Below are 27,248 nucleotides of genomic sequence, written 5' to 3' on the forward strand. Positions count from 1 at the left end.
TATTTTATTTGTATCACGCTCATACACAAGTGTGTCCCAGCGCAACAAGGCAAGGGAGGGGAACAAGGGAGGGGAACAAGGTAGGATAAAAACAACGATCTTACTAGGCCCAGTGACATTGAGAACGCACAAGTGCGGGGGAGAGCGATGAGGGAAGGTGCAAGGGAGAGGGGAGAAGTGGGAAGTGCTGAGCAAGCTTTAAAGCACAGACAAGGGATGTCTGATAAGTGCAGGTAAGGGGACTGTAGCGTTACAGATACAGACCGGAGTACAGGGGTTGCCAGGAGGCAGAGCGGGTGCGTGGCCGGGTGGCTAGGGGCCTGGGCAGAAATCAGAGGGTAGCCAGGTGCAGGTGCCGAAGCGGCCAGATCAGCAGGGGAGAGGAAGAGCGAAAGCAGAAGCAAAGAGGAAGGTCTTGAGGTGCTTCCGGAACCGGAGATGGTTCTCTTCAAGTTTCAGCGTGGCAAGGAGGCTGTTCCAGAGGGAGGCCCTGGCCGAGGAAAGAGATCCACCCCTAACTCGTTGCTTGGAGAAACGACTGACCCTGAGGGAGTTGGAGGCGGAGTAGCAGAGAGCTCGAGTGGGAAGGTATTTACAGAGGGAGAGTTGAAGGTATTTTGGAGAGGATGCATAAGGGCCCTGGACACCTATCAAACAACTGTGAGAATAAGCATAGGAGAGAAGGGGGCGGGGGTAAAAGGAAGCTTTTGGAAATTTAAGAAAGTCCTGCACAAGACTCAGATGGAAGGAGGGTGAGGCTGTTCTATAGAAGGAAGCCAGCTGAAGAAAGCGATCAACCTCCTGCCCTCTGTTTAGCGAAGCGCTTTACACACAAAGAGTTGGTGCCAGAGGAACAAAGAGGTCTAGAGAGAGAATATTTAGTAACAGAGAGATGCAGAGTGTGATCCCCGGGCCCAGGCAGCCTTGTGGATGATACAGAGGGATTTGAATGTAACCCATGAAGTAACCAGGAGCCAGTGAACACTTTTATGGGCAGGATAGATTCAGCCCCTGGGTTTGAGGCCAAGGATAAGTCCTGCTGCCCTATTCTGGATTAGCTGGAGTGGTCACAGAGTGGAAGAAGTTGGATTCAGGAGGAGGCTATTGCAATTGTCAAGCCTAAAGAGAACAAGGGCTCAGATAACATTGAGCCTCTGGGGGAAAGTGAGAAAAGGGAGAATTCCTTTGAGAAGGAAGAGCTGGAAGTGGGACTTCTTGGCAATGTCCTGAGTTTGAAGGAGGAAGGAGAGGGAGGAATCGAAGATAACTCCAAGGTTTCTGGCTTCAGAAGACAGAGCAGGGGGGGAGCCCATGGAGGAAGGCCAGAGCGAAGGGAAGAAGGCGGGAGCAGGGGTCCCAATGGGAAGGATCTCAGTTTTGCTGGTATTGAGGCAGAGATCACTGGAAGTGCACCAGGCCAGGATGGCAGATAGGCAGTCAGGGATGGAGGGTGCAAGAGGATCGGCAGGAAGATTGAAGAAGAGCTGTGTTTTGTCTCCCTAACACTGGAAGTTGGGAGAGGATGAGATGAGGAGTGCCAGCTAAGTAAGGTAGATGTTAAAGAGCCAAGGGAGAGGATAGAACCCTGGGGGACACCACAGGTGGAGAAGGCGGTAGGAGAGGAGAAGGTGCTCAGGATGACTTGGGACAAGCGGTTCATTAGGAAGGAGGTGTTATGCTCACGTGGTATCCACAGGGATGCCACCCAGCCGGGTTACTCGCTGGTATGCTTCTCAGCTTTGCCCAGATGTGGTCTACGGGGAAGGTTCTGCCTGAAAATACAGGAGGACTGTGTTCAAGGCTGACTGACCGGGTTAAGTATCCTCCCTCCAGCCCCGTATGATTTCAGCCCCTCTGGGGCCCTCTCCTCAGCTTGTCAGAGTTAGGCGTGCTCTCCGTCCTGCCTTCTTTGCAGGGGCGCGTTGTCTTTCATGGGCGTGTGCAGTCCAGTTACTTCACTGACGCCGGCCTGTTTGATATTGTTCAGGTAGGTCTTATTGCTGTTTTTTAGTTTTGTTGCTATCCTGCATGCCTTTCTTGGTTTAAAAATGTCTCTTTTTTCTCCCTTAGGTATGCAGAGCCTCAGCGCGGCGAACTGGCTTGGTTGATCCCCGTTGGTAAATGATGGTGTATTAAAAGCGCCATGATGCGGTAAGTAAGCGCTATGCGCAGCGCTGCAAAGTCTTGCCTTTGCTAACCTGTGTTTTCCTTCTTTGTAGGTCGCGGTGTTCTTCAGCGCAAGTGAATGTCCAGAGTGGTGCCAGCCGAGAGGTGACCAGCCAGGTAAGCCTTTTGAGTAGTTCGTAACTTGTAAATGTCTCTACTGCTTTCTTTTATGTTGCCTCCATCTTCCTCTTTCAGGTCGTTCTGTCCGGGAGGCGTGCAGATTCGAGGAAGCTGTTCTCAGTAGCTGCGAGTGGCTAAAGATGAAGACTGCAGGTAAGATGCTGCTGCTAATGATGTTCCTTTTGTCTCCTTGCAGGTTCTGCTTCTCCGAGGTTCGAGGGAATAGCTGGACACGGCGAGCGTCACGTTGAAAGCTGCAAAGTAACGCGAAGCGTGTTGTCTTTCTCGGGTGTGGTTTAAATAGCCCCAACAAAATAGTCCAGGTAAAGTAGTCCCTAGGCTACCACACCCAAAACACTAGACTGCATAGCTTGGTTCTTTGGAACCAAGCTATGTGGAAGCCTCCATGTTGGCTGATAACACAAAGTAGTTCCCAAGCACATGTTTCTCATGGTGTATTAGCCTGGCGCCATAGGCGCCAGGAGTGGCCCCAAGAGGGTTTTGGAAAAGGATGCTAGGTTCTAGAGGTCAGAGTCCTGACTCCACCTGGCCAATGGGTTTGCCAGAGGGGGTTTTGGGCGAGGGTCGTGATAGGAGGTCAACCAGTCCAGTGCCCATTCCGAGGGATACCTATGGTGTCATGGAACACTTGTTTAGTTTAGTTTGTTTATTTGTAAAGCGCTGCCGAATCCTCGGGTAACTGGGCGCTAATTCTTTAAGTACAGCAGTAGTTACAGATTGTTGCACATACGAGCATGTGAGTATGATACATTGCAGTATGGTTAGAAGGACCTGGTTACAGAGTGGTCCAGGGAGAAGCATAGTAGATTATGGCAGGCCGGTTACAATTTGGTTCGCCGCAAGCATAACATACATTTGATTGAGGAGGCAGATAGTAGATTAGGTTGCAAATACATAAGTGAGGTACTGGATCCATTGGGTATAGCTAAGAGCCTTGGTCTGATTATTAATGGGTGCTAAGCAGTTCCTTGACTTTGGCTCTAAATGACCAGAATGTATGAGGATGGAGTATGCCTGTGTCAAAGGCAGAGGAGAGATCAAGTAGGATGAGGAAATGTATAGTTTATTTGTATAGCGCCTATACACAATGTGTTACAAAGTGCTTCAAGGTAGTGAGGCAACACGGGAGAATATAGTGACATTCATTGATATATTTAAGAATGTGAAATTAACTACCATACTCGGCCTGGCAACGTTTCAGATAGTGCAAGAGCTTCAACAATGATAAGGAGGGTAGGGGGAGTGGGAAGGAGAATGAGACAGACAAGTGACTACCTTACTAGGCCTGACTACAATTGAGGTAGTGCCGGAATGTTACAGCTGGGGTGCTGGAATCCAGGGATGCAAGCAGTTCCTCAGGAGCAGTTTCCATGCCTCTGGATGATCGGACTCCCGATTGATAGTCGTGGAGACCACCAGCCAGTTCAGTGTGAGAGTTAAGTTGAGGCAAGACAAGCTTCTCCAGCAGTTTCCCGAGGAAGGTGGTGATGGAAATAGGGTGGCAGTTGGCTGGACAGGTAGGGTCTACTGACGGTTTTTTAAGCAGGGGGCACACAAGTGATTGCTTGAGGAAGGAGGGGAAAGATAGTGGTTGCCGAGATCAGTGGGTGTGAGGGCAAGAGAGCTAATGTCCTTGATGGTTCTGGATGAACAACGGGAAATCTGGTTAGAAGAGACCTTCATGGAGCGGATAACTCTGGCGACTTCATCAGGTGTGACAAGGGCGAAGTAGGAAGGAGGAGGGTGAGGGGGCAAAGGAGGCAAAGGGTGTGTGGGATGGGTTAGGAGGGTGAGTAACAAGGCAGTTCAGGATGACCTGAGTTTTGGTGGCGAAGTGAGTCGGCAGTGCCTTGCAGAGGGCCTGTGAAGGAAGAGGGGAGGAAGAGACTGCGGAATGGTTGGCTAGTTCTCTGCAGATTTGGAAAGGTTCAGCCATGTTGTTGGATGCACCAGATACCCGTGCCTGAAAGTGGGCCCTTTTCTTGGCACGGATGGAGAGTCTGCATTGCCTTTTGAGCAGGCAGAAGGCCAGTTTGTCAGAGGCTGAGCCTGAAGTCTGCCACTTCTCTTACGCCGCTCTGCACTTTCGTTTCAGCAAGTTCGGAGTTATACCATGTGTTACGCTTATAGGCAGGTTTCAGGCAGATCCTCAAGACTGGGGCAGGAATGTCAAGAGTGTTGGTGATGGACAAGTGGAAGTTGCTGAGAGCAGTGTCGGTGGTAGAGTCTGAGTTAAGGGGGCCAGAAGGGGTAAAGGTGGAAGTGAAGGCAGCAGCTTACACTCGTTTCATCGGACGGATGTTCGTGAACGAGGTTGGCAGGGCTTTTGGGGGTGCAGTCAGTGGGCCGGAGGGACCCAGTTGGGAAGACAGCAGTCTGACCAAGTGAGAGGGGTGACCAGAGAAGATGAGCGAGGGAGGTCAGAGTGGAAGAGGGCGTCCAGAGTGTGTCCACCAGAATGGGTTGGACCAGAGGGGAGGATGGAGAGGGAAGTAAGGTGGAACAGAAATCAGCCCATTAAGAAAGGGACAGAGAGATAGCGCCTGGAGGCCGGTAAATGGTAGCGATGATCAGGGTGGAGGAGGGAGAGATGACCAACTTGCCTACCAGGCTCTCAAAGGAAGAGTAGAGCTGGGTGGGTAAGATAGAAGAAGGATTCCAGTCAGGGAAGATTAAGGCAACCCCACTGGCAGCACGGAGAAGGAAGAAAGTTAATGAGGGATGGCAGAATCCGGGCAAAGAGAAGGGGGTTTGGCTTGAGGACCCTGAACCAGGATAGTGCCAGTGTGGTAGACATTAATGATGCAACGTGATGAGAAGAAGTCCGCCAAGAGGACTTCCCATTCGATGCTACCATTAATGGGAGAGGATGTTAAGGAGAAAGTAGAGATGAGATGAGAAGTAGAACACAGAGTGCAGTGAAGAAAAGTAGGTGGTTGAGAGAGAAAAGGCGGAATAGGATTGGCACAGTTATTGTTCATGGAGAAAGGTGGAGGAGGCAATAGGACACGACAGTATAGCCATCATTCACATTTGAGCAGAAGGGAGACAGGAGGTGATCAGGTCCAGGTTTGTGCAACAGCAAGACATGCACAGGAGGCAGCAGCATTGTTTGTAGAGAGGCAGAAGGTGGGGGCCCACCAAGACCTTCCAGGCCCGGACAGGCTCAGACAGGAGCCTTTGGGGGGGGTCTTGGGTGGGGGTCGGCATGTGCCTGCTGGCTGACCTGATTGATTGGCACGATGATGTCACTGCGCACTACATCGCATCTGTTGAAGGCCACGATTAGAAAGTGAAGCCATGAAACCAAGTTCCCACTGGCGTCTCGTGGTGTTCTTGAGAATACATGACAACCGCTAGCTGGGAACACATCGAAGCCGGCTGTCGTGCCACGATGGGAGCCTGACAAGAAGGGGGAATGGTTAATGTAGACATCCGGTGCTCCAGACAGCTGGGGTACGGTTGTGCCATATTGTTTCTCTTTCTTTCATTCCTATCCCGTCCACTTCCTCTAGCACAAATCACTTTTAGTGTGATGTCAGAAGGCAAACACGCTTATCCCAAGAACTGGGATTAGACCTCTAAAGGTGGACTTTGGAAAAAAGAAGGGGATTCCGACCCCTCCTTTCATTCTCCTTGGAACAAACACCTAAGGAAGAATTTGCTGTTTGGAGAGACGGTAGATGAAGACCATCCCTAGGGCACATTGGGGGTAACATGCTGCTGGAACAAGAACTGCTTTGCTGCCAGCCAGACCGGTATGACTGCAATTGTGTGCCAGCCTCCCCCATGTTTTGGAGCCCGCAAACAAGGACTGATCTTATCCTTGGGTCCCTGGACTGGGACTCACAGCAACTTGAGAGACAGTATTCTGTGTTTCGCCATGGAACCATTGCGAGCCAGGGTTAAAGCCTGTTCAACAAACCAGTAGGACCCTCTGCTGTTGCGTTTGACACTTTCTGACTTAGAACCGCTTTATGGTACCTGATCGCCACTGCACCAGCTGAGAGTAACTGAGCTTGAACTTGAAGCTCCTCGTTGCACCTGCCACCTTCAAGCAGCCAGCATTTTCATTGCCAATCTTCAGCAACAGTTGACAAACCCTGGGGACCAATTAAACCGTGACCTTCTGTCATGACTTACAAATGTTATGAACGAGCTAAGGCAGGTGTGCCACAGATTAGGCAACTTCACTCACTGTGCGTGCAGTGAATACGAAGTACACTGTTGCACATACAGCAAAGGCTAGTGTCAAAAGACAAAGTTAAGACATCTGCTGTAGACGATATATTCACAACTAACTTTGAGAGACCAGAGGTAATATTTTCAACGACCACTTGTGAACAGCCCTCTACAAAAACACTTGTTTAACAATACACTATGTTCACAGGGTCACTTGCTTCCCCAAATCCATTTGTGGTTGTTCCTTTTTGTATATGATTAGTAATCATTAAATTCTCATATACTACACCGGTTTGTATAATTGTTTATTTTTTTATAGCATATCTTCCATAAAAACTTTTTTTCTTTTCACATCTACAATTTTAAAGAATTTTTGAATAATTTATCAGATATATTGCCACTGATGAATATCGCTTGGGGTTGCAGTTAAAAGCAAGCGCATAGCTTCCTAACCACAGAATAGCAGCCTCTTGTCTTCAACGGCTTAATGCCTTGAAAATACACGATCATAGTAATAAGTTATGGATGTTCTTTGGGCAAAAAACACGCATTTACACACAAGGCGAGCATGGCTTTCAAAAGACAGGATCAGACACTAGCTGTAAACTCACAGGCACTTGCCGTTAGGGTCAGCTAAAGGTGAACAGTTTTTTCCCATTTCAAACAGAAGAACGCCAACCACAAGTGACAGCTTCCTGTTTTAAGATGAGCTTGTAGGAGTTAAGAGATGCTTCTGCGCTGATAAGGAGTCAAAAGCAGGAAACACAATACCAAAATAGAAATACACGGTTAGAGTGGCTGAAGACAAGTGTAGCCGTTTCCCTCGGAAGAAAGGCATTCACTAGAATGAGGTTTTAAAGGGGGCAACGAGCGAATGGCATGCTTTATTCTTGTCCCTACAGGGATTCACTGTAAGGTAAATATCCAAGAGGCGAAGACGGTACCTGTCGATTGAGTTTTCACATAGGTAAATCATGTGTGCAATGCAAACCGCAGCACAAGAGCAGATTCAGACTCTAGACTTTCGCTCCAGCAATGCTGGATGCTTTCCTAACAGTTGAGTAATTCAGTGACAATGAGTGAAGGCTCTGGAACAGACAGGGGGGGAATGGGACTAGAGAGGCATTGATACATTGGGTGAGTGGAACGGGAAATGGAGCAAATGACGCATCTGAAAAGCAAAGGAGTGGGGTGAAAAGGGAATAGGGGTCTGTGGTGTGGTGTCCCACCAACACTAGCCACAGGGGAGGTAAGATTCGACCCATTTATTAATAGAGAAAAACGGGGGCTACTTGTAGAGAACATTTTCTCTTTAAAGATCACAATAAAACCTAGTTGCCATTTGCTGTGAAGAAGCTAAGACATTCAACCTTTAGAACAAGGTACTTAAGTCAAGTCAACATTTTAGAAGTAGAGCATTAAAAGGAGGATTGCCAGAAGACAGAACTTATGAATAAGGGAATAAGACACGGATGTTTCACCATCATTCACAATGAATCACGGCCATGCATCCAACTGGACGTCGCCCACCATTGGCTTGTTTGAAAACCTTTCCAGCCATTTCCTGATGTCCCAAACAGACACAGTCACATTTCACTTCATCTACAGACCACGCAAGCCCAACACCTCCTTCATCGAAGACTTCACTGACTTGGCCACCACCATGTCTCTCACACATGCCAAAAACATCTTCCACTGTGACTTCAACATCCCTGGCAACCCAGAAACCCAGTCAATGAAGGAAAATCTCCACCGCCTACTTGACATGCTGAATCTCTCACAGCACACACAAAAAAACAACTCACAGTAAAGATAATATCCTCAACCTCAAAATGTATCCTCAACCTCATCATTCCGCCCTGCCCACCCTCCATCAAATGTCTCCAATCCCACTCAACTGGTCAGATCATCTGGCAATCCCTTTCACATTAGTCATGTCACACCAGTCAAGAAAACCCAGCATTAGAAACCCAGCAAGCAAGCCTGCCAGAACTTCCCAGTGGAGGCTCTCAAAGAAGACCTTGCTAACCTCCACTTCAAGTGGGCTGATCTATCTGTGACGAACTAAGAAAGCAACTCACTTCTTGACCACCCTTGCACCAAACATCAATTGACATGCCCCAGTGAAACAATGCACTATCAAACCTAAAACTCTTCGCACCAAGGTACACCTAAGAACTCAACTTCAACAAACGAACCATCAGAAAACAAGAAAAGACTTGGTGAAAATCATAAAGCGCATTTGACCTCGCTCTGCTCAAGGAACTCTGTGCTACACGCAGACAACTGATAATCACTACCAAACCAACTACTACCAAAACACCATAGCCAAGGCCAACAATGAAAGCAGAGCCCTCGAAAAAGCCATCAAGCACTGCATCCACAATCTGCCCGGGCCACCCATACAACAATCCAATGATAAATCCACATCAACTCATTCTTCATCAACAGGATCAGCAAGATCGGTGAACACAGAGGCCGACGACCCAACTGGCAGCACACTGCACATTCCATCTCGCAAAACCACAACTAACTAGACAACTTTCCAGACACTCACTATGGAAGACTGCACTGCCACCATGGAATCCATCAAGTCGTCGTCATAGAGAGATGACATCATCCCTACCTCTGCACTGAAGACCATTCCGACTGAACATTTCCTCCTTTGCCTGACAATCATCAACAGCTCCCCAACACAAAGCACCTTCCCCCCAAATGTCAAGACCGGACAAATCCTCTTGCTACTCAAGAAACCAACACTGGACCGTGATGACCTCAGCAACTACCACCCCAACACCCATCTTCTTCCCCCTATGATTGTAAAGCACTATGTCGCTTCCCAAAGCTGTTTTTGCACTCAGTAAATGCCCTTATATTAATAAAAATAATAACCAAGGAAACACATACTCACAAGATAAAGGAGCTCATATTCAGATATTTGGTTATCTAGGTATATGTGATCAATAGGTGATGTATGTAGTAATACATCAGTAAAAGGTGAAGTGTGAACTACAACAACAAAACAATCTATCCTACCGAATGCCTGAGATGAACAAGATACTCTCTTACCTGGTAACGTTCTTTTGATGGGGTGGTCCGATGACGTATTCCATATCTATGACAGTAATCACCACAGCTGTGCTGCTTCAGAAAATCTTTCGGCGTCTGCGTCGATGACGTCGATACGCCACCCTCGCGGACCTCCTCTGATGGCCAACGTCACTGGATGTTATAAGTAGGACGCACGACGCCCGTAGCCTCAGTTGTAGTTTTTTCCCAGAACATGTGGCACCAGTCTTCTGCCAGTCTGACCACACAAAGCCTTGCGGAAACGTAAGCTGCAATCGCATAAGAAATTCTGTAGCGGGGAAGGCAGGGAGGGAGCGATATGGAATACGTTGTCAGGCCGTCCCATTGAAAGAACATTACCAGGTAAGAGAGTAACTTGTTCTTCGAGGGGATTGGGTCCTCCGACGTATTCCATATCTATGACAGACTCCCAAAGCAGTACCAATGCAAGGAGGTGGGAAAATAATTTAGAAAACAGAAATTTAGAATGCCTAATTAAATTTCGGAGTAAAGGACCGCCTTGCCAAAGGCCAGATCCTGCCCCCGGATGGAATCGAGGGAGTAGTGACGTACAAAAGTATGTACTGAAGCCCAGGTGGCTGCATCACAGATGTTACAAATAGGAACACCCCTCTGTAGGGCAGTAGAGGCAGCCATACCCCTGGTAGAATGGGCCTGTAAGCCGACCGGTGGGTCCTTACCCGCCAAGCGGTAACACTCAGATAGCCAAGATAATCCAGCGAGACAAAGTCTGTTTCATCACAGCTTGTCCCAAACGCTTTCCAGCGTAACCAATTTAGAGTTGATCGTCCACTCTGACCCGGAACATGCGTGAAATATAAAAGCTTAACGCTCTCCTAGGATCAAGCCTATGGAGCCTCTCCTCTTCCTTACCAGGATGTGGAGGAGGATAAAATGCCGGAAGAACAACCTTCTGGCCTAAATGAAATTCCAACACCACCTTCGGAAGAAAGGAAGGACGAACTCTAAGGACAACCCTGTCCTTATGAAACACAGTGAAGGGTGGCTTAACTGAAAGTGCCTGTAACTCACTCACTCTGCGAGCGGATGTGACCGCAACCAAAAATACAGTTTTAAGAGTTAACAGTCTCAAAGGACAAGAATGCAAAGGCTCAAACGGAGCACCCATCAGAAACTTGAGAACAAGGTTCAAATCCCAACCGGGCACCTGGAAAGGTGACGGAGGGAACACATTAGTGAGCCCTTTCAGAAACTGACAAATTAAAGGAATTTTAAAATAGGAACACTCTTCAGACGAGCGCTTAAATATGGACAGCGCCGCCAGGTAACCTTTTACGGTACCCACTTGCAGGCCCCTGTGGGCCAAAGAAAGCAAAAAAGACAGAACTACAGGAATGTCACATGAAAAAGGATCCACATTCTTAACCCTGCACCAGTCGCAGAACTTACGCCAATGGCAACGGTACAGGGACTTTGTTGCTGGCCGTCTAGCCGAGAGCAACACCTCCATCACATCTTCAGGGAGGTCCCGATCCTTATATCGCAACCTTTCAGAAACCAAGCGTGAAGGTTGAAGGATCCGACCTCTGGATGGAGAACCTGAACCCCCTCCCTTGAGAGCAGATCGTCTCGGTAGGGAAGACGACGTGGAGGGCAGATGGACAAGTCGAGAAGGTCCGGGTACCACGTCCTCCGGGCCCACGCCGGAGCAATAAGGATCATCCGGGAACCGAACCTCCGTAACCTCTGCAGTACTTGCGGGATGACGGGGACTGGAGGAAACGCGTACAGCAGTGGGAATGACCACTCCACCACGAACGTGTCTCATAAGGCTCCTTTCGGAGAAAATTCCCGCAAGCAGAACCTCTCGCACTTCCGGTTGACACTGGAGGCGAAGAGATCCACTTGAGGGGTCCCCCAAAGGGCAAAGATCTCCAGGAGAATCTCCTGAGCCAACTCCCACTCGTGAGAGATCACGCTCTGCCTGCTCAGAGTGTCCGCCATCTCGTTTTCATCTCTGGCCAGATGAACTGCCGAGATCGAAACTTCCTGCTGGATTGCCCAGAACCAGAGCTGCATCGCCTCCCTGCACAGAGGAAGTGACCCTGCCCCCCCCTTTTTGTTGAGGTAGTGCATGGCCACTGTCAGGATCATGACATTCTTCCCTCGCACAGTCGGCAGAAAAGCCTTCAGGGCTAGCCTGACGGCCCTCAGCTCCAACAGATTGATATGGAGGCTATACTCCGACGGAGACCAATGACTGCTGACTGTCAACTCGTTGGCATGAGCTCCCCATCCCGTGAGGGATGCGTGTTACACCCGGATTTCGGCATACCCCTCTCTGGCATCATTGGCGGCTACAGCCGCGGATGCGAGTTCATACCACCAACATGGAGCCTCAAGCACAGAGGAGCGGTCTAGTGGCTCGTGAGAAGGACGAGAGCGAGACACCTCCCCCCACTCCGGAAGTACGATATGAATGAGAGTTGCCAGGAGTACTACGCGTTGCTACGATTCATTACAGCTCCGCTCCGTGAGTTATTGAAACTGCGATATGCGCCTCTCATTGATTTAAAATCAGTGTAGCCTTTCTTACTTTACTTTACTCTGCTTACATTTCCCTGCAGGACTTTCCACCTTTTCACCCCTGTTCTGTCTGACCCAGCAATTCCACTCTATTCAGCTTTACGGACGAAACCTTCGGCAGACTTATGTAAGCTGTCCCCTTTTTCCTCTGAATCAGGATCCTAATTTTCTTTGTAGTCTAGTATTCACAAGTTCTTTACCTTTTGGCAGCAGTTCACTTTGGTCGATCTCGTCTTGACAGTACACTCAATCTCCCATGATTCAACACGCGATCTCCGCATTCTGGCATATCCAACAGGTAGGGATCTAAGCATTCAGGCTTCTGTTCCCCTTCACTTCTATTTTAACAAAACCTTATTCAAAACACTTCCATTCTGTTTCCTTTAACCTATATCAGGTCGGACAACATCCCCAGCCAACAGAGACTCTCCATAACACTCTTTGGGATCCTCCCACAGGTACTTCCCACTCATTCAACTTTGGGTAACCATAAGAGAAAGGGTGCAACAGATAGATAATTCTATCCATTCTATTCCCACAGAAGAGTCTCACCGATTAAACCCCAAGTCAATTCAACGCGACTCCATCTTGTTAGACTTCCTACTCCAGTCGTGAGGGATCGACGAGAACCACCTACAGAACAACATCCACAACCGGGTTTTTTCCCTCTAAGAGGGTTTCCCGGAAAACCCCTTTTTGGCACCTGTGTTAGAAGGTGGGGGAAGGGGCCTCTGGTAAACTTTCACTCCCTCAGAGATACCGAAGACAAGGTAGGACTTTTTCATTGTCACCTGCAAAGTGCTTCTGTATGGTATTGGCAGTCGTTACAATGCGTCCATCACGATCGTCACCTCCGGCCGGGGTAGCCAAAATGGAGCCCCCTTCATCAGATTGTCTTCGACGGCCCACCATAGAAGGTCCTGGGCGACCGAGGACGGCACCTGAACAGGGTCCGACATCCTGCCGGAGGACTGAGACCACTGGAGCTTGAGTGCCCATTGCAAAGATCTCATCCGCAACCTGGCCTCTGGCACCAGAAGAATGCAGGATGCCATGAGGCCGAGCAATCTCGAACGCTGGGAGACTCTGGGCAAGCTGAAACTAGTGCACCATCTGCTGAATGTGATGAGTCCTCACCTTGGGAGGAAAACACTGCCCCAGGGACGTGTTGAGCACTGCTCCGATGTACTGGAGCCTCTGAGTGGGTGTCAAATGGGACTTCTTTAAGTTGAGGGAGAAGTCCAGCTTGTGGAGGGAGTGGCAGGTGACCGACAGATGATCCAGGACTTGCTCGGGAGAACGCGCCCTGATCAACCAATCGCCCCAGTAGGGGTAGACGTGAATCCCCCCTTTCCTGAGGTGCGCTGCCACCACTACCATGAGCTTGGTGAAGACCCTCGGGGCGGATGTTAATCCGAACGGCAGGACCTGAAGCTGAAAGTGCGAGTCGCCAACCGCGAACCTCAGGTACTTATTGTGCTTTGGATGTATCGGCACATGAAAATAAGCGTCCTTGAGGTCGAGAGACACCAACCAGTCCTGAAGTTGAAGGGCCTGGAGGACTTGAGAGAGTGTAACCATCTTGAACCTGTGCTTCCTGAGGAGTTTATTCAAACTGTGCAAGTCCCTGATGGGTCTCAATCCCCAGTCTTTCTTGGAAATCAAAAAATAAGGGGAATACCATCCCTTGTTCCTCTCCGCTACAGGCACCAGTTCTATGGCGCCTTTCTCCAGCAGGGATGGAATTTCCTGCGCAAGGAGCGGATCCGAACTCTTCAAAGAGAGATTCCCTGGTGGATTGTCTTGAGGCCTCTGCCGGAAAGGAAGACAGTAGCCGTGGGTTATGATCTCTAGAACCCACACATCTGAAGTAATGGCGCGCCACTCTGCAAGATGCTGCACCAGCCTTCCCCCAACTGGCGAACCATGGGACATAGCCTCATGACTGAGCTGAAGCAGCCCTATTTTTGCGGTAAAGACTTGCTCACTGCCGGGAGACTCTCCAGAGCAGTCCAAGCCGCCGCCACCCTCCTCTGTAGAGCCATATGAAACGACAGTACCGGGTCCGTTGGAGGACCAAGGTCGAGGATATCCGTACGGTCATCCTGAAGAAACTCCCCCGGGGGAGCAGACCATCCCAAGTACTCAGTGACCCTCAACATAAGGCGCCGGTACAAGGAGTCGGCATGAGTGCCAGGCTCAGGCCTACAAAACTCCACCTCCGGAGAGGTGTCCAGCCCACTAGCATCGCGCAGGGACTGCCTCAGGTCCTCAAATTGGCTATGGCCCGATAGAATCTCGTCTGGCACCGTATTAGGAACCATGCCATCATCAGAGCCCTCATCCACCTCTGAAATAAACTCACGATGGCAGTAAGAAGGCACAGAATGTGAACCAAAGCCATGCTTGACCTTGGCCAGAGCCTTTCCAGGGGTTCCACCGAGCCTCGGGGTACCTCCGTCGACACAGCCTCGAAAGGCGTCGAGGGCATTGAGTGAATCGGCATTGACGCCGAACGCGGCGCTGACAGCATCGATGGCGTCGACTCAGGCCTTGAGGCCGAAGCCCTGAGCGTGTCCTTCGACAGCCTGGGCGCCGCCGGCGCAGACGACTTCTTCGGAGGTGGGGCCTCAAAAGAGTCCATCGACGACCTCGGCGCCACCGCTGTCGACGTCTTCCTCGAAGACATCACAGGTTCACACGGTCTTGAGCGCGTCGAGGACCGGGACCTGGACCGGGCATGACGAGAATGATTCCCCTTGTCCGAGCGGGACCTCTCCCGCGAATCGTGCCGACCACTCGAGCCCGAAGGCGTGCGAGCGGTGTCTTGACTGATCACGACCGACCCCACTCGGAGGCGCGGACGGATCAGTGCCCTGCGATTCGAGAATCGCTAACATTTTCTTCCCAAAGGAAGCTCATTCCTCCGGCGTCGCCTGCTTGGTAGGGTAAGCGACCCGCCGACGGGCAGAGTCCTCGGAAGAGGACAGGGAAGGCGACCGATGACGGCACTTCCGGGAGTGCCTCGAAGAGGCAGATAAGTGGCGGGACAGACTGCGGGACCGAGACCCACTGGACTTCCGACGATGACGCGGAGAGTCCCCTCTCGAATCGTCCGTCGAAAGCCCCGCAGACCTCGACTTCCGTGGCTTAGACACCTTACCTGCCGATAACTTCTTCTTGCGCTCCCGCAAGGTTTTAGACGTGAGCGACTGGCAGTCGACACAGTCATCCGTCTCATGGGCCTCCCCGAGGCACCAGAGGCAGGCGTTGTGTGAGTCCGTAGCCGACATCTTGGACCCACAGTCCCCGCACTTCTTAAATCCCGGACGCGGGTTGGAAGACGAGGTAGACATCCTTCACAAAGAAGAAAATTCACAAAACGAACAGGTTCGAAGAACCGAGAAACAACAGAAACTCCAAAGAGTCGAGTTGCGCCAAGATTCCCGAAGCAAACATGTTCGCAGAAAAAACGGAACTGAGGCTACGGGCGTCGTGCGTCCTACTTATAACATCCAGTGACATCAGCCGTCGGAGGAGGTCCTCGAGGGCGGCGTATTGACGTCATCGACGCAGGACGCAGAAAGATTTTCCGAAGCAGCACAGCTGTGGTGATTACTGTCATAGATATGGAATATGTCGGAGGACCCAATCCCCTCGAAAGTGCTGTGCAAAGAGGTTCACAAATCCCTAACAGATGCGTGAGAATAGAACCGTTGGCCAACAAATAGGAATTGCCCCAAAAAACACAGTGGTGTAAGTGGAGGCGGCTGGGCGAAATACAATACCTCCATGCAGTTGGAAATTGTCAAATTCTTCATTGAAAAAGTTCTCGACCAGCTGCACTGTGATGTCGATCGACTGAGTGTTTCGATGACTTAACCAATCACGAGCAGCCACAGGGAGGATCTGAATAAACTGCTCCAGTACAATGAGTTCCACAATTTCCACAGAATTCCGAATGTGCGGCTTCAACCACTTGTTGCACAAGTCTTGTAGCTGGAGGATGACCGTCTGTGGGTGTGCGCCTCTCGGGAAAACAAGCCTACGGAAGATCTCTCTGTATCTTTGCTCACTGTCATCAGGTTCCTCTAGAATTTCCTCTTTTACGTGGACAAAGTCTTCTTTAATCCCAAATGGCAAACCTTTCCACACAGTTCTCGTCTTTGCAGGATGCAAGGGGGCGTGTCGGATCGCTTGTTGTCCTTCGGGTAGCATAGGGACCGCAGTCACATGCTCAAAATCCGAATGGAATGCTGTTGGGTTATTGGTAGGCTCCCTCTTGACATCTTGGACTGATGTCTGGGACTCCTGCCCTTTTGTCTCCAGCTTTTGCCTCCTCAGCGTCTGATCCATGATCTCAAGAAACCAGCAAGCTCTGCACTTTCCTCAAAATGCTGTGGCATTGACAGCGTCCCCTTTCTCGCTGTCCATGTAACAGGCCAGAGGGCAGTATTAGATCAGGGCATACATCAATCAATCAATCAATCCTTGGGCCATCAGGAAATGGTCATGACCACACAGTTTCCTCCAGTAGGAAAGTTCGGAGAAAGGATGATTAGACTGAGCACAGCATCTGAAAGTACAGAGAAAAAGCGTGATATTAAAATATTCCACACTTAGCATGTCATCTTATTACAGAAAACACCTGTGGGAGAATTTTACAGAACATTTTGGGGAAATCGAAAATGATCCATGGTATTTAGCCTCAGCAGGTTGTAGCCTAGAAGGGACTTCGTTAGCTTAACACCAACAGCTGCCAGCAGATACTTTGGCTCCCCAGGCCAACTGGTGTCATGCAAACACACCTCTGAGGCATTAATACCATGTGATTGCACGGGAACTTGCATAAAGGGGCCTTAGGAAACCTCTGGTAGATATTTAAAACATGATGAGACGAAAGCAGGTAAGGATGTATGGTCTTACAGTAAAATTCATCCACAATAGACATAAGAGAGTTACTGTATTTACAATAAGCAATTGACAAACACGAGAAGAGTAGGTTAATGTTAAATATTAAATGAACATTTGATGTAATGAAGTAACAGTATTAGACAAGTGATAGTGGAACGGGTGTATCATGTATTTCCCACTGAAGAAGCAAGAGGGATATCACCAACCAACTATGAAATGGTGAAAAGAATGTAAAAACTCAAGGTAAGGGGAACCGGAAGTCAATTGCCAAACACAAATCTAATCAAGTGGACGTTTGATCCGATTCTTTAAATTCACTAGAGTGTCGGAATAGATTTCTCGCAATATACAACAGAATATACACGAGGCAAGTTGGGTGAACACACAATCAATAATGGAATGGTAGGAAAAATATGCAGCAGCAGAACCGATTGATACCATAGAATTTCGCAAAATGTATATTTAATAGATTTGAAATAAAAATATTATTTGAAGGAAAAAAAAAAACTCTTATTAGTTGTAATGACCTTCATTTAAGTGCACCTAAAATCCATAAATATCGCAACACGATAATTTTATACATGTGACTAGAAATGATCAACAACCCAGAGTCCCAACCACTACAACACCTACGTGACTCACTATTCTCTTTGACCGACTCCCTGGACCTTACACAGATTGTACTGTCCTCTACACATGTCATATGCCCAATCTAGTGTTCACCTTCTGCCCGATCCTCTCATGCTCAAATTTCTGTGAATGGAGCAACCACGCTGCAACCCCCCCCTTCTGGCATCACACGGCTACACCAAAAAAGTCAGGCCAAATGCCCTGAGATTAAGCGTCGATCATTCAAGAATTTACGGCTAGGGGGGGCGTGGCCAGCAACGGGACGATGAGGACGTGAGTTCCTGGCGCTCCGACGGCCGCAGCAAACAGCCTGAATAAATAGCCTGCTACGAGTGGCAAATCCTCCGAAAACACATACCCTCCTGAAGGCAAGTGCCCCTGGCACACACAGAAAATTCCAGGCCGAAACGCACCGTTTTGAGCGAGTTCGGAGCGGCGGGAAGGAGGCGCCGGGCTCGCGGCATCGCACGATCAAGATGGCCGCGCTCTCCGGAGTGAAGCGGGACGGCGGGAAGGCGCTTTGAGAGAGAATCGCAACTATCTACCGCGGACCGCACAGCAAAACGACCTGTTCGCTACGCCTACACAAATCAACAAAGCTGCTGGGCGGCAGCCCCCGTGTGGTCTGTGGAGAGGCTCTGGCCGGGGAGGGTGAGAAACGTACCACACGCCCCGCACGGCACGGCCAGGGTCGGTGGAGAGGGGCCCGTGAACTGGCTGGGGAGACGAGGCGAGCTGGTTGCCCACCACACACCGCGGCGAACGAGGAGAAACGGCCCCGCCGAGTGGAGCACAGAGGACAGCCCCATTGCCGAGACTGGTGAAAAGTATTGCCGCCACCCCTCTACAGCAGTCCGGACTGCGATGCACATTGGCATTCGACATGGGCAAAGACAAGTCCAGAAGATTGATATCCCAGAGCAGGATAGATCAATTTACTACGCCGACAGCTAACAGCCAGCCAGAACAAGAACATGACCAAGCAGATGCCATGACGGGAACAGAGGGCACGCTATCCCTAAAGGACATCATGGCGGCCATAGCCGACTCGCGCGCCTCCATGGAGCAAAAAATGGATGGCATCAGCATGGATGTTTCCCTCCTGCGACACGACCTCAAGAAGCTGACATCGCTCACCGGCGAGGCAGAACAACGCATCTCTGGTGCGGAGGATGGAATAAGGAACATAGAACAGCAGTTGGCTAGAGTCACAACACGTTTGAAAACCATGGAGGAGCGAGTGGATGAGAGCGAGGGCAGATCCAGGCGTAGTAACGTAAGGATCCTGGGGCTGCCGGAGAAAGCAGAAGGCCCACATATGGAGCTTTTTCTGGAACAGTGGCTTACAGACATGTTTGAAGACAACACGTTCTCCAATTTCTTTTCCACTGAACGAGCCAACCGAGTGCCGACGGGTCGTCCAATTCCGGGCGCCCCGCCTCGCACAGTGATCGCCAAACTTTTGAACTATCGTGATCGTGATGCACTGATCCAGTCCGCAAGGGCGAAAGGCACCCTCACCTATAACGGATCCAAAATAGCATTCTTCCCAGATTACACCAGGGAAGTGCAAAAGGCTAGACAATCGTTTGACCCATTGAAAAAACAACTACAATCCCTCAAAGTGAAATATGGCCTGATGTTCCCTGCCCAACTTTATTTACCATCGAGGCACAACAGTCCACTTCACCGACCCCGGAGAGGCGAGGAGATGGGCGGAACAACACATCGAGGGAGACTGGACGGCAACGATGGGCAACAGAAACAGAACACCCCGTGCCTGGCCGGGTCCTGAACCGCCAGATCAACAACCGCATGCACCGGGAATCGCACCACAGCTGCAGGGATAATAGCACCGACTCCCGGAAAAGATGCGAACAGAAACACTTGAGACCCGACCGTGCGGGGCTTAAGGTACTTTATAACAACCTTATACTGAACATTTATACAGACTAGCCGCGAAGAGGCACACAGCTAAGCGGCCAGCCCAGATGGAAGCCCCCCCCCCCTTCCCCTTGTGTGACACCGCACCGGGACACGACCGGATCCTACACATAGAGACACAACCCTGAATAGTTTATTTGTTCATTTGTTAGCGGGCGCACTCAGCCACGGTTAGCTGAGGTTTGTTTTGTTGAATGTTCGGGCGACAGATGCTTCGAGTTAGAAGGAGTATAGGGTGGGGGATGGGAAGTTTGTTTAATAACGGTTTTGTTCAGAAAAGGGTCCAAAATTCAAATCTAGAATGCTATGCCACAACACTATCAGCAAACGACGTGTGCACACGGTGCTATCAGCCAGTGATCAACCCGCGCTCTTTACCAAATGGCCTCCACTAACACTGATACCAGGACCCTAACCTGGAATGTTAATGGGATGGGAGGTGGAATCAAGAGACGACTTATCACACAACTCCTAAATCGCCACACACCAGACATAGCCTTCTTAACTGAAAGCCTTCTTAACTGAAACCCACTTAGCAGGCACTACATGTACCCTATTCAAATGCAACAACTACAGAATTGCAATACATGCTGGGTTCACCACAGGCTCCCGTGGAGTGCTCATATTAATACACAAACGATTACCCCTGACCATGACACGGGTGACCCAAGAAACTGGCGGCAGATACACACTTATTACTGGAACACTATGGAACCAGACGATAGCCCTACGCGGGGTCTACTCACCACCGACACTGCTCACCACATTACACCTCTGATCTCGGGAGATAACTCAGACCTACTGATAATTCGGGGTGATTTCAACAAAGTCATGGAGGTGGGGATGGACCGCTCACACTTGAGAGGAAGAAACCCCACTGTTCGAAACAAATTAGCAGCGTTCACCACAGCTATGGGACTGCAGGACGTGTGGCGCGACCTACACCCAGACACAAGGGAATACTCCTTCCACTCGGGGGTACATGCCTCCTTATCGCGATTAGACTACTTCTTTCTGCCCGGGCCGGAGGCTCACAGGGCCACAAAAGCAACTCTACTGCCGCGCGGCATATCAGATCACTCCCCCGTGCTGATCGAGCTTAACATGGCTAGACAACGTCCGCCCCCCTCCTGGCGCTTAAATAACTATTACTTAGGCCTCCCAGATTTTCTGGAGCAAGTACAACAAACGACAAAAACTTACTTTGAGTTAAACACAGGATCAGTAGATGATCCGGAGACCCTGTGGGAGGCACTTAAACCGGTGCTGAGGGGTGAGATCTTAGCATGGTCTGCTGCACACCGAAAGAAACACCAACAGAAATTGGTAGAAGCCGAAGCACAAGTGAGCCAGGCTGAACTAAACCACCTGGCACTAGACCAACCAGAAACAAATCGAGCACTAAAACTTGCCCAAAAACGTTTACAGAATGTTGCGTTAGACAACGCTAGGCAGGCACATATGACGACGAGAGCTAGAATATATGAGACCGGTGATAAAGCCGGCAAAATGCTGGCATGGCTAGAGAAACGTGAAATAGGCAGCGGCCAGGTCAGGGCGTTAAGATCAGAAGGAGCTGAACCCTTACTGACTGACCGCAATATAGCCGAGGGCTTCGCAGCCTACTATACAGAGCTTTACAGGCCACCCACATCGCCTATCAATAGATCGGTACTAGATGACATAGCCCTCCCCACTCTAAGTGCTGAACAGCAGGCTCTACTTGAGAAAGATATCACAGAGGAGGAACTGATAGCGGCCATGTCGGAACTCCAGACGGGAAAGACACCAGGGCTAAATGGCTTCCCGATTGAGATGTGGCGTAAACTCGGTACAAATGAAATTGCCCCCCACCTACTGCGAATGTTCCTACAGTGCAAGGAGAGAGGACGCCTACCGGCGGACCTCCGGAAAGCCACGTTAATAGTGATTCCTAAAGCAAACAAACCGCCAGACCTCTGTAGTTCATATCGACCAATCTCACTTATCAATAGTGAGACCAAAATACTAGCAAAAGTACTGGCCAACCGCTTACAAAAGGTCATCACAACACTAATTCACCCCGACCAGTGCAGATTTATGCCGAAACGGTCGACCCGCATGAACATTCATAGGCTACACACCGTAATAGAGAATGCACACACCACCCGAGCCCCCCTGGCTGTACTAGTGATTGATTTCGAAAAGGCTTTCGATTCGGTGTACTGGGAGGCAATTTGGGAAATAATGGGCCGGATGGGGTTTGGACCCCAGTTTCTGAGCTGGGTTCAACTCCTATATGAATCCCCCGAGGCACAAATGAGAGTTAATGGGTGGCCATCGCACACCTTTAAGCTCGGGAAGGGAACTAGACAGGGATGCCCATTATCCGCCATGATATTTGCCCTGGCTGTGGAACCGTTAGCAGAGGCACTGAGAACGTCACCGGCCTGGTGTGGTATTCAGTGGGAAGACGGGCGTGAGGATAGGGTCTCCCTGTACGCGGATGACTTGCTTCTTTACTAAAAGACCCACAACAAGCCTGCTCCACGATTGTAGGCATACTGGACAGCTACGGTACTTTCAGCGGGCTAAGAGTAAACTGGCCCAAATCAATACTGTTCCCAATAGGCACCACAGCCTTTATACCACCAGCCAACTGTCCCTTCCGCTTAGAAACCGAGCAGTTTAAATACCTTGGCATACAAATCACTAACGACCTGAGCAGTTACGTGGCCAACAACCTCCACCCGATAACGACCAGACTCATAGAAGATGCCAGACACTGGGTCTCCCTCCCATTGACCCTACTGGGAAGGGCAGCATTGTTCAAAATGATGGCTCTCCCGCGCTTCCTATACATTCTACAAAATGCCCCACTACACATCCCGGCGAAAGAATTTAAAAAGATAGACAACACACTGAGGAAGCTCCTCTGGAACAACAGACATCCACGTATTGCGCTGGGTACTCTGCAACACTCCATTTGGGAAGGAGGGATAGGGCTCCCCCGCCTACAGTCCTACTACTGGGCTAGTCAAATGGCAGTGGTCAACGACTTGCTGCATGGGGACACCACGCTGACACACAATAGACTGGGGAGTGCCAGAGAACGCGCTAGACCTCAAACTGAACTCCTTTACAAAGCGATTCGTAACTCAGCCCCACAATCTATGCTATCACACATTGCCCGAGTATGGTCAGACGCGCACAAGTTCCTGGGATGGGAAGGGAAGATCACTCCACTACAGCCTCTGTGGAACAACAGGAATCTACCCGAGGTAAACAAGCTGCCGAGATGGCGTACATGGTCACAACGTGATATCAGTACGGTGGCCGATATCGTAGAAGGGGGCAAATTGGTGTCCTTTGAAACCCTAGAGTCCAGATTTCACCTCCCGGGCACTGAACGGTTCCAATATGCGCAGATGCAGCATGCCCTACAAGCCCACCTCCCGGCACTTAAAGACATGGCCGAAAGCACTCCCCTCGAAAGAAACATAATTGAGGCAAGCATAGAGGCCAAAGTAACGTCCACCATGTATAATGTAATCACTTCCTTTGCCACCACTGAACTAACCAGCCTAAAGGGCAAATGGGAGAGAGACTTAGGACTCATACAACCAGAGGACTGGGTTGGGGCCCTCATGTACCCTCGGGAGGTGGCCATTTCGGCCAGACTTAGACTTGTCCAACTGAAAATTCTGCATAGGATTTACTACCCCAGGGTGGCATATCGCTGGGGGAAAACATCCGACCCACACTGTCTCCGATGCAAGAGGGAGGAGGGAACCTTCTTTCATATACTATGGGACTGCAACCATATACGACAATACTGGCAAAAATGTTGTGATGAACTCTCACGGGTACTGGGGAGAACGATACACAGAGACCCAAAGCTACTCCTGCTCGGGATAGAGGAGGAGGGAGAGGCATCTAAATACGAGAAGTTGCTTTTATCGACGGCCTCTGCAATAATTAAAAGGAACATTGCACAACTATAGGGTTCGGAAACTACGCCACAGTACGAACAATGGGTGACGGACGTCAACATATGCATTGCGATGGAAAGGAGAGTTTATGCAGCCAGGGGATGCCCGAGGAAAGCAGATAAGATATGGAACAAATGGGAGGAAGCCCAATGACTGCACCAACCTGAACAATGGATGGTGGGGCACAGTGTGCAATGTGCAACAGTCCTCTAATCTGGCACGTAGCGCGAGAAACAACGGACACTGCAAGACCCTTTTTCTTTTTCTTCCTTTTTTTCTCTCTTCTTTTCTTTCTCGTTTTCTTTTCACCTGACCAGGGACTGTTCCACTGGTCATACAGGTTCTATGTTTACAAGAAGAATGTATGTTTTATGATGTTAAATCGGAAAATACAATAAAATGTGTTATAAAAAAAAAAAGAATTTACGGCTAGACACACTAGAGGCAATGTTCTCATTCCCCACCACAGGGAATGACCAGGCCTTCTGGACACATTTAACCACATTACCAAAGAACTAGTGGATGCCCACACGCCTCTAAAGTTTAGTCACACTAAAGTCAGAGCATCAGCACATCCATGCTCCCCGAAAACAAATGCTCCATCAGATCCCCTGAAAAGCGGTGGCACAAGGACCGCAGCCTACAGGATCAGTCATCCCTCACATGCCTGCCTAACCAACACAGACACACAATCTCCGAGACTGAGTCGACTTACCACACTTCCACCATTGAGGCAGCCTCTTAACAGGAGCAAAGCCTTATTCAAAGTAGTCGGGCACTGCGCCATCCCCACACCGGTCTCTGAAGTTTCACAAGAAAAATGCGACGGAATAAACAAATTTGATAAGTAGGATGCAAACCATCTGATTTTATCCGGTAGGCTCCAGGTCATACAGATGGGCTCATTCAGATCCAACCGACTCCCAGTCACTTGTGGAGTCCCAGAAGGTTCCATTCTCACCCCAATCTTCTTCACTCTACACATGGAACACTTGGGCACTCTCTCAAATGACCCCAACATAGCAATCCATCAATATGCTGATGACACTCAGCTGCACCTTAGGGTCAGTGGCTTGCAAGACATTGCTCGCCTCCGTGAATGACTGACTACTATCCAAACATGGATGTCAAACGCTTGCCTCAAACTGAATCAGGCCAAGACCAGATTTGTCCTCGTCAGTCCCCCCACAAAACAACAGCTTGTGCAAATACAGCTGGATGACATGTGTCTGGAACGATTCACCCCTCAGTTGTCAAACTCAAGCCAAATCCCCGACTTCATTGTTGACAGTAGCCTTGCCTTCCAAAAATCATATAGCCAAAAAGGCAAAAATCGCATGGCAACAGATCCACACACACTGCAAAACCGAACCCTTCATTCCCCTGAATGAATTCCATATGGTGGTACAGGCCCAATTCGACAGTAGCTCTCCAACACTGTGCAAAGTTCACTGGGTCCCTCTCCGCGCCAGTATCATGTTAAAAACTGCATGCATCACCTACAAAGCCATCTCAAACGGGACACCATCATACTTGGCGGCTAAACTCCACACCTCTGGAGGCTCTCGTACCCCACGTAGTAAAACTATCAAAGGGTTGGAGTCAAAGCTAGCCCCCAAAGAGAAGACTTGCAAGCAGTCCTTCTCCTAACACGCCCTGACCATCTAGAACTTAATCCTGCTAGAGGCTCCAAATGCCTCGACCCATCCCCAGTTCCGCAAAACACCAAAATCGTGTCTCTTTCAACAATACCTGCAAATAAAAACCCTCTCTCCAACAGTACAGCACTACTGTATAAAATGCCAAGTCCAGTTCTGACACCCTCCTGTTGTAAAGCACTAAGTTGCTCTAGAACTAGGTATGTGCTATACATTTTTTTAAAAATCATTTAATTTGCCATGATCTATGTGATCAAATGCTTGGCAATCGAATAGCTCAACTCTTTCTTGAAAATCGCTCTCGTGTGTTGCAGCATTCTACACTTGGAGCTTTGAGGATACCATAGATTATATGCACATTTTACAATGTAGATCACACATGGTATGTTGTATGTGATGTGCTGTTTTATACAATGACTCACATTGGTGTCTATATAAATATATTTCTCCCAGCAACTTCATTATTCTAATATCCTGCGCTTTCCTCACCCAAACTTAATTAAGTTCTTTGATTACTTTGCCATTAGTTTGAAAAGGGTTTATATCGATCTATCTATTTTTGCTTATAAAAGCGCCAAAAGCCCTCCGGCATCCAGGCTCTGAAAAAGAGGAAAACAAACAAAAAAGAGAGCAGAGAACTACAAACCAAGCTTTGGGAGATCCTTCCTAACCAAACAACCTATTCTTCAAGAGTTTCCTGAAGGTAAGATGATTTTCTTCCTTTCGGAATGATTCAGGAATCTCATTCCAAGCCTGCACAGGGAAGGAGCGACCATTGCCCCAGACTCTTGGCCTTTGCTGAACGTAGGCTCCTACTGGGTCTGTAAATCTCTAGTTTTTCTTTTAGATAATGGGGGGCAGTGCCAAAAATACACTTGTGTCCCAGTGTCAACAGCTTAAAAAGAATTCTGGCTGCCACAGGAAGCCAGTGAAGCTCTCTAGGGGCAGCTGTTATTGATTCTCTGCGTGCAATATGGTAGACTATACGCACTACTTTATTTTGTACTTTCTGCAATTTATAAATGCAGTCCTTGCTAGCACCTCCTAACAGCGAGTTACAACAATCAAGTTGTGGTAGAATGATGGAACCTACCAGCTTAGTGCGATTGGGGCCAACCAGTCTCAAGACTCTGAGATAATAGTTAGTGTTCCTAACTATATAGTCCACGTGGGCATCCGCATTGAGCGTGGCCTCCACGAAGGTACCAATGGTTTTAACCTTCCCAACTAGCGAAACGAGGACTCCATCAATGTGGAGACCGGAGAGTGCCTGGAGCCATAAATCATGAGCTTGGTTTTACCAGCATTAAGGCATAGCCAATTTAGGGACATCCAATTTTTAATGCTCATGTAAATGTTGTTAAGCCTCTCCTGGTCATCTGCGTATTTCCACTAAGCCCCAGAGTGAGCTGAAAATCTTATGCGTAATTCGCAAAGAACAGCCTCAATCTCTCCAATTCCAAACACAATGACTGGATATAAATATTGAAGAGAGAGGGGGACAAGCAAGCCCCCTCCGGGACACCACAAATGATGGGTTCGGTATCGGATGATGCGTCTCCCCAATGGATTCTTGACCTACGCCCTTCTAAAAACTATTTCATCCACATGACATCATCCCTATAGAGGCCCCCTATGACTGCCAATCCCTCCAACAGTTTTTTGTGGTCCAGTAGATCGAAGGCTGCTGATAAGTCTAGCAAAATCAGCAGCCCTGATCCACTCTTTTCCAGCACTGTTGGCTTCGAAGTCTGGAGGTCGACTAAGGCACTTTCAGTGCCATAAGCAGGCCAAAAATCGGACTGTTTGTGTAGTACAACTGTAGCTTCCAGATGCAATTGGAGTAGTGTGGTGGCCATCTTATCAACTAACTTGAGAAAGAAGAGTATTTGTTATTGGCCTCAAATTCGAAGCATCATTAAGATCCAACCCCAGCTTATTTAAAAGTGGAGTCACCACAATATTGTTAATAGTTTGAGGAATATGACAGTAAGTAAAAGATGCA

The 27,248-nt window shown here is 49.2% G+C and overlaps 1 protein-coding gene across 2 annotated transcripts in view; it reads right to left on the reverse strand.

Moving 5' to 3' along the window:
• LOC138498141 (zinc finger and SCAN domain-containing protein 2-like) overlaps window positions 1-27,248 on the reverse strand; it is a 166,898-nt gene that overhangs the window by 71,562 nt on the left and 68,088 nt on the right. For both annotated transcript variants that reach the window (XM_069622018.1, XM_069622017.1), the window contains exon 2: window positions 15,915-16,702. In XM_069622018.1, the coding sequence (XP_069478119.1) occupies window positions 15,915-16,482 (568 nt within the window). In that variant the 5' untranslated portion in view covers window positions 16,483-16,702. The remainder of the gene's footprint in view (window positions 1-15,914; window positions 16,703-27,248) is intronic.

The sequence above is a fragment of the Ambystoma mexicanum genome, chromosome 5q (assembly GCF_040938575.1).
Source record: "Ambystoma mexicanum isolate Mex_15411 chromosome 5q, UKY_AmexF1_1, whole genome shotgun sequence".
In the NCBI taxonomy this organism is placed as follows: domain Eukaryota; kingdom Metazoa; phylum Chordata; class Amphibia; order Caudata; family Ambystomatidae; genus Ambystoma; species Ambystoma mexicanum.